This window comes from Mauremys mutica, chromosome 1 (assembly GCF_020497125.1).
Source record: "Mauremys mutica isolate MM-2020 ecotype Southern chromosome 1, ASM2049712v1, whole genome shotgun sequence".
NCBI classification, from domain to species: domain Eukaryota; kingdom Metazoa; phylum Chordata; order Testudines; family Geoemydidae; genus Mauremys; species Mauremys mutica.
Genome location: NC_059072.1, coordinates 50527872 through 50535460, shown reverse-complemented (window position 1 = coordinate 50535460; position 7589 = coordinate 50527872). Strand labels below are relative to the sequence as shown.

The following is a 7589-nucleotide window of genomic DNA, read 5'->3' as shown; positions in this document are numbered from 1 at the left end:
TATCAAAACAGCAAAACATACCAGAGGAGCTGGCTGAGCATATGGCAAACACCTGAAGCTCGCAGAAACACCCTCTAGCTTTGTAGTACAATTCTAACCACAGGTTTAGTTTTGTTTTTTGGCCCAAGCTTCAGCTCCGGTTTTTCACAGCGATCAGGTGGACAACTGTGCCTTAGTGAGTAGCGAAAAGGGGCGTAAACTCAAGTGTTGAGCAGTACATCTTCAAGAACGTCCAGGGGGCTTGTTCACTGGCATTTAGACTTCATCAAAGAGCGTACTGAGTTTATTGATCACATGGGGAAAAGTTACATAAGCATCTGGTTCTAATACCCCTATTGCTCAGAATTAAAAAACAGTCACTGAACAAAATATGTAAGTCTTCACTGTTGCAAAACAAGCAACCCCCAAAATGTGAGCACCTCAAAGAGAACTAAACATAAATGTATATGAACCAACAGACACATGCATAAAACATTTGGTCATTTCAATCTTTTCTTCAGAAATCTTTTCCTTGTTTGACTGGTCAATATATTACATATACTCTCCTATGTATCATACACATTTTAAAGAAAAATCATGGTCTAATCCTTAAGCTAGCTATTGATTAAATCTGATTCTAATTTGAAACAGGAATCCAAGCTACAGAAGAGGCACATTCTAAGATAAAAATACAGAAGAAAAGGTTTTGCACATTTGTCTATTTCGCACATGTCTCAGCCTGACTACAGCAGAAGTGAGCTGTTGCGGGGGGATTAACTTTAATTAGAAAGAACATCTGCACTCACACAGAAGTCTAAGTAGGCTGTTCTTTAGTTATCATATTAAGAGTGCGTCAATATTTCCAAATCTTTATTATCCTGACGAGGAGGTTTATGGCTGCTTTCCTGCTGACTAACCCCTGAAATCAAATTGTAGAAATGTTATATTCAGTATATGAACTTTCACTGTGAATGAATCTGGGCAATTTTTTCTTCTTCAAATAGCTTGTTTTCATCTTTACCTTAATGCAACCCCTCATCCCAAGGAATATGAAATAATCATCTTCTTACTGTCATGAAGACAGATCCTGTAAACCCTTTCTACCAGTAATAGTTTTTATTATCAAGGATGGCACAGCAAGAAGGGTTTGCAGGATGATGCTCCATGGTTTTGAAAGTTGCCAGGAACTGAGGCTCAGTTTTAAACTCGTAACAAGTAGAGTTTAAGATTATGCTTGACCAAGTCATCTCTTTAAAAAGTCATAGCTGTCCATTTCTTTTCCTGGCATATAAGCCTAGACAGGCACAGAATCCAATGATAGTGAGAACTATGCCTAGCAAGAGAGCAATTGCGTCTCCAGAATCCAGGGCTTCAACCACAGGCAGCATAAGCACCAGTGAAATGAGGACCACAAAGAGTTTTGGGGTGTTCCCAAGAAAAGCCATGTTGCTGATCAGGTGGTCTTGGAAGGGAGGTTAAACAATGACGAGAAGCTGGTACTTCAAATGTATCTAAAAATAAAACAAAAAGGAACATGAGAGGGTTTTTTCCTTTAAAATTATTTCCAAGAACTCCAAATCAACAGATGTCACTGGAGTATCACCAAATCTGTATGGAAATGTATTGTAGTGTGATTGATCCACAGAGCAGGCATGAGACTTGCAGATTCAGGTTTGGTCTTCACCGACACAAAAGTGGTTTTCTTTACAGCGAGATAAAAAAACCAAACAAACAGTGAGAGTTCTCTCTCTGTAAAATCCTAAGTGAAGATACCATAGTGTTTATCATGAGGAAGCTAACCAAGGTCAGCACTGTACTCCCCACCCATTTGATCTTACTTAGTTTATCTTGCAGTAACACTAAAGTGCCTTGTCTCCACTAGGATTTTACAGCAGGATAGCTAATGCAGGAAAACACACACTTTTTTGGTCAGTGAAGACATAGCTTTAGGGAAGTTATTCTGGAATAAGGGAGGATGAGAATTTAAAACAAAAAGTTATTGTGGAATAGGTCCCTGTGTGGATGCTCTATTCTGGAATAAGGAAGCCTTTTTCCAGTTTAGCTTTACTTTACTTCCAAAGTGGATCAAGCTAAATCAGGAAGAAAAGGCAATCTGATTCTGAAGTAAGTGTGTCCACATGGGGAACTATTCTGGTCAATATCCCCATGCAGACAAGCCCTTAGGTTTTCTTCCTGGTTCTGCCAAAGATTCTTATATGACCTGGGGCAAGTCACTTAAATCTCACTGTGGTTCAGTTTTCCCATAATTATCCCCTAATTGCTAGGGTGATCCATGCATTATGATATTAGCCTTGTTAGTGATATAACATTTATGTTATTGCCATGCTTAACATCCCACTCCCCCTAAAGAAGTGGACCTAAAACTGAATGAACTTACACTGTGCCTACACTTTTTCAGATTTCCCTTCCCTCTGGCTAACCACTGGAGTTTGAAGGGCAGATGAGCATAGAGATTGAGAAAACAGGACAACAGTGTAAATTATTTACAAGTTTTTGTCTTCTATTAAAAGTCTAACAGCAACTTACCGTAACTCTATAGTTACTCTCTGATATTTCCTTTATGGTTAGCATTGGAATCCAGAAAGCAATGAACTCCACTCAGTCATCACCTGTTAAAAATCAAGAGAGAGTTATTTGTTCAGTTAATGGAACTGTAAAAGCTCTGCTAGCCATAGACAGTGGAAGGGAAAACAGGAACAGGCGGTGAAATGAGTCTTCTCAAAAAAAATCTTCTCAGAGCTTGAGTCATGTGCAGCAACATGTGACAGGCAAATAAAATCAGCTTCTCTGCAGACAACTTTGCGCAAAATATGAACTCTGGGTCTAAAAGCAAAGGGGTAGCTTGAGCTGTGAAGGGCCCCGGATCTCTTTAATCTACAAAGCTATAGTCTTACCCTGTCTTAGAAGCCAGGCGTATGTGCATTACCTTCCTGGAGGCAGCCATTAGAGGGAGAAAGAGAAAGAGGAAGACAGTTTGACTACATTTCCCAGCATTTGTGCTGCCTACAATTCCCACAGTGCACTGGAGCAAATCAGATTTAACCTTTTACATACACATAAAGGGCAGATTTCGTAACAAAAAATAATAATAATAAAAAAAAAAAACAGGCATTTTGCTTCCAGTGGAAATTCAGATTGGCTGTCGACTGAGTATAAAACTGTCAACATATCTATATGCTATCCACTAATCTTTGGGTTGCTTTATACAGCTTTTAGGGCCTGTCTTGGATCTTGGATCAGTGAAACTCCACCAACTTTTGCTCCTGATTTACATCAGTGTAACTGACAGTAGAACCAGGACCTTCGAATCTATGATTAATAGTGATGTGGCTTTTTACAGAAAAGAAAAAAACTGCTGGGCTTATTATTATTATTATTCATTTTCATTTAATAAAAACTAATACCAGGCAAATGTTTTATGTCTGTTTGTGTAATCTCCCAAACCAGTACCTAACAATTTCCCTGCATTGTTTATAATTAAAACATAGAAACTTTTTGCTACTGCCTGATAACTAGAAGTAAAATAATAATTATTATTGTTGCTATTAATGCTACCATAATTATTTCTTTCTGCAGCACCCAAAAGCATGTTTGGTACCTCACAGAAACACAAAAACACAAGGCCCCAACAGACACAGGGTTCTACCTTTGAGGATCAGATTGAAGAATCAGGGATTTATTTTAGACCCAATGCTACAAAAGGGGGTCAAACTACAGGGCACAGAATAAGGAAGGCGGAAAGATAATGCATAGCTTCACATGCCCACAGAGCCGGTCTACACTAGTACTTTCACCATTGCTACCCCCAGTGCAGCAACAGTGATTGTAATGTATTGTTGGGGGAATTCTCCAAAAATGCTAATGTAGGGGAAGGTTAAAAGACATGAAGTACATATGGAAATCTTAATCCAGGGGCAGTTCTTAATAATATCAATATTTTAAAAAATCCTAACATTATTATAAACCATTTAAAGGGACACATACATACATACATATATACGTACATATATATTTAAATTCCTAAGTAATAAGGCCTTTGTTTATTAAAACTGAAATAAATTAAAAATCGAGTTTTCTTGCCATGCTGGTCATTCCCTGTTTGCTCTTATCTCAACTTGGAGAAAGCAAATAGGACAATTCCTAATTAATTTCACTCTTAGAGTTTCATGCACCAGCCATAATAAATAATAATGGTACTAATTAGCATTTATATAGAACTTTTCATCCAGAGATCTCAAAGCACTTCTAAAAGGTGAAAATCATTATAGCTCCTTTAAAAACAGAGAAATTGAGGCCCAAAAATGTTAACTGATTTACTTGTGATCACCCAGCAAGTCTATGAAAGCATATAGGAACTAGTTGTCCTGATGTTTTTTCTGTATTTTCTCTATTGGACAATGCTGCTTGTGGCAAGGCTGTACATTGCTGCATTGTATAGGATGGGATCGGCAACCTTTCAGAAGTGGTGTGCCGAGTCTTCATTTATTCACTCTGACTTAAGATTTCATGTGCCAGTAATACATTTTAACGTTTTTAGGTCTCTTTCTATAAGTCTATAATATATAACTAAACTATTGTTGTATGTAAAGTAAATAGGGTTTTAAAAATATTTAAGAAGCTTCATTTAAAATTAAATTAAAATGCAGAGTCCCCCCCCCCTCCCCTGGACTGGTGACCAGGACCTGGGCAGTGTGCGTGCCACTGAAAATCAGGTTGCGTGCCACCTTTGGCACGCGTGCCATAGGTTGCCTACCCCTGGTATAGGACAATGCTGCAATGTCTGCCTTGCAAACGCTGCAGAGGGATGTGTGTTCAAAAATATGCTTTGAAGTGGCATTTTTAAAGAATGGATGGACACATTTTTATTGATGTGTGGTTAAAACTTGCTTTGTTTTTTTTAAAAGAAAACCTAAATTTAAGGCCAATTCTAACATACACACAATATTCTAATATTTAGAATATTTAATCTCCCTATAAATGAATACTTTAATTATGGTGTAGCTGTTTGTACTATGTAGGGGACATAGGAGACATAGGATTACTCTTTTTAAAATGAGCTAACCCAGTGTCATTAAGGGTGCATATACAATCTTTATTAAAACTACAAAATCACAATTAACTTCTTTCCAAAAAAATAAAGCTCTTCCAGATACCCTCAACCACAAACTCTTTCACTATTCCATCCATTTACTCATCCTTTGCTTCCAGAAAAGCCTTGCAGAACAGATGAAAGGAAGTGACATCCCCGCCAAGTCTCTGTCCTCACTGTTGCCTGGATCCTCACATAAATATATGAAGTCATTTTTCCCAGACTCAATTTTATGCCAGAACATGCAGTAGATCAATGGGGAGGTGTTCACCTTAAGTAACCCCACTCAGGAGAGGGGCATCTGCATTCTAGTGTAGCTGGGGCTTCTGAGCAGTTTTCATAGATAGTCACAGGTAGAATTGAAAGGCATGCTATTAAGCCAGGTTCTAAGACATGAATGATGAAGGCTAAACTATCATCTTATAGGAAGGACCCAGTCTATTTGCCAGTTGTAAGTGAAAGAATGTTGTTCTGGTGGCCGACGTGGTCAACAAGTCTCACAGCAGTGATGAGAAAGGTTAAAACCAAAATTCTAATTAAGACAAGTCAGCATCACAACAGGTTTAATAATTTATGGTGATAAAAACAGCTAGAGTAGTTCTTCCATTATTTTAAGACCAAGAATGGAGGTTGCAGTTGTCTACCTTGCCTTCCAATTCAAATTTGTAATTCTATCCATTTTAGGTACTTATATGGCTCCCATTATTGTAATATCCGAATGCCTTGCAATCTTGTTTGTATTTATCCTCACAAAACCCCTGTGAGGTAGGGAAGTGCTATTATCTCCATTTTACAGATGGAAACTGAGCCTTTGGGAGGCCAAAATAACTTACCCCAGGGTCACATAGGAAGTCAATGGCCAAGCTAGGAACTGAACCCACGTTTTTCAAGTTCTAAAGTAGGGCCCTAATTGCTGGATCATCCTTCCTGATAAGTCAGGCCTTGAGCTTTCCAGTGTTTGGTAGTGTTTCTGAGGCTAAAGAAGGTGCTATGATGGAAGGCATTGAAGGTCTCACTACAGCTGGAAGTATTGCTGACTATCTGAGTCTCTTCCAGATTATTACTGAAAAAGCACCTCTGTTGCAACTACATTTGTTCCTACCTGCACAACACCCTGACATGCTTCCCAGATTTTGGGAAGATGGCAGGTTTTCCCCACTTACTTGCCCAATTTTTTCAGTTGTTTTTAATTTATTAAAATTGCTTAGAGGTTGGGAGAGGAAGCAAGACGACTGTGTTCAGGCCCACGCTGTCACTTTGAGCTTATCTTCCCCTGCCCTTCCCCTAGAAAAGACACAAGTGGGTTTGCACCCTGTGGTTTTGGTTATTATTGTTCTTGGGAGTAATCGACTGAATTACAACTCCATTGTGCAACCACCTCACATCTACTGTGTAGGAATAAATGACAAACACTGAAAAGTTTAAGTTATAGGTGATGGAGACAACAAATACAGGATGGAAATTTACAAGAAGAAATATGTTTTTTGACATTGCAGAGCAGCACAGTCTGTAGCTGTCAACATTGCAGGATGCAATAAATCTGCTTATAGGGAACAAGGAGAACAGTTCTGAGGCCCACTAGCTAGGGTGACAAGGCTAATCAAAATTACACTTACCATACCATGTTCCTCCTGAACTTTAGGTATATCATTCTTTACATTTCAGCGGCTAGCTGACAGGTCTGAAAATGTCATTGTAAATGAAGAATCATTGTTGAGTGGGGTTCTGCAGTGATTGGGTCTTGGTCCTACACCAGTGGTCACTGGGAGCTGCGGGGGGCTGTGCCTGCGGACAGTCAATGTCAGCAAAATGTCTTGCGGCCCGCAATCAGATTACCCCGATAGGCCGCATGAGGCCGTCAGGCCGCAGGTCAGGGTCGTCCCTAGCTATTCTGAGGCCCTACACAGCCCCCCCTCAGGGGGGTGTGGGGCCCCAGGACTCTGTGGGGGGTGGAAGGACTGGCTTGGGGGGCAGGGGGAAACTACCCCCCAGCACTCACTGGCGGCGCGGCTGGGGCCGGGTCCCTGCACTTCCTGCCGCTGGTGAGTGCAGGCCTGACCCCTGCTGGAGTCCTCAGGGGAGGGGCGCGGGGCTGGGACGGAGCAGGGGGCGGGGGCTTTGGGGAAGGGGTGAAGTGGGGGCAGGGCTGGGGCAGAGCAGGGGCGGGAAGAGGCGGGGTGGGGTGGAACAGGGGCGGGGGCCATGGGGAAGAGGTGGGGCAGTGGCTGGGGTAGGGGCTGGAGCAGCACGCAGCTGCGCAGGGCACCAGGAAATGTGGTGTCCCAAGTTTCCTGGTGCTCTGCGCAGCTGCGTACTTTACGTATGGGTAAGGATGGCCCTGCCGCAGGTTGCCCACCACTGCCCTACACTATTTACCATTTTTATCAATGACCTGGAAGAAAACATAGAATCCACACTGATAAAGTCTGCAGATGATGCAAAGATTGGGGGAGCCCTAAATAATGAAGAAGACAGGTCACTGATACAGAGCCGTCCGGAT

The 7589-nt window shown here is 41.0% G+C and overlaps 1 protein-coding gene across 2 annotated transcripts; it reads right to left on the bottom strand.

Annotated features, from left to right (window-relative positions):
- Positions 1-254: 254 nt before the first annotated feature.
- On the bottom strand, positions 255-3037 carry SMIM30 (small integral membrane protein 30). 2 transcript variants are annotated; one of them, XM_045001265.1, is made up of 3 exons: positions 2895-3037; positions 2527-2609; positions 255-1490 (listed from the first exon to the last, which is right to left on the bottom strand). In XM_045001265.1, exon 3 carries the CDS (start codon positions 1422-1424, stop codon positions 1239-1241), a length of 186 nt encoding a protein of 61 aa, XP_044857200.1. In that variant the 5' UTR covers positions 1425-1490; positions 2527-2609; positions 2895-3037; the 3' UTR covers positions 255-1238. The 2 variants fall into 2 exon arrangements, with proteins under 2 accessions (XP_044857200.1, XP_044857201.1); XM_045001266.1 differs by having other exon boundaries at positions 2927-2987.
- Positions 3038-7589: the final 4552 nt, after the last annotated feature.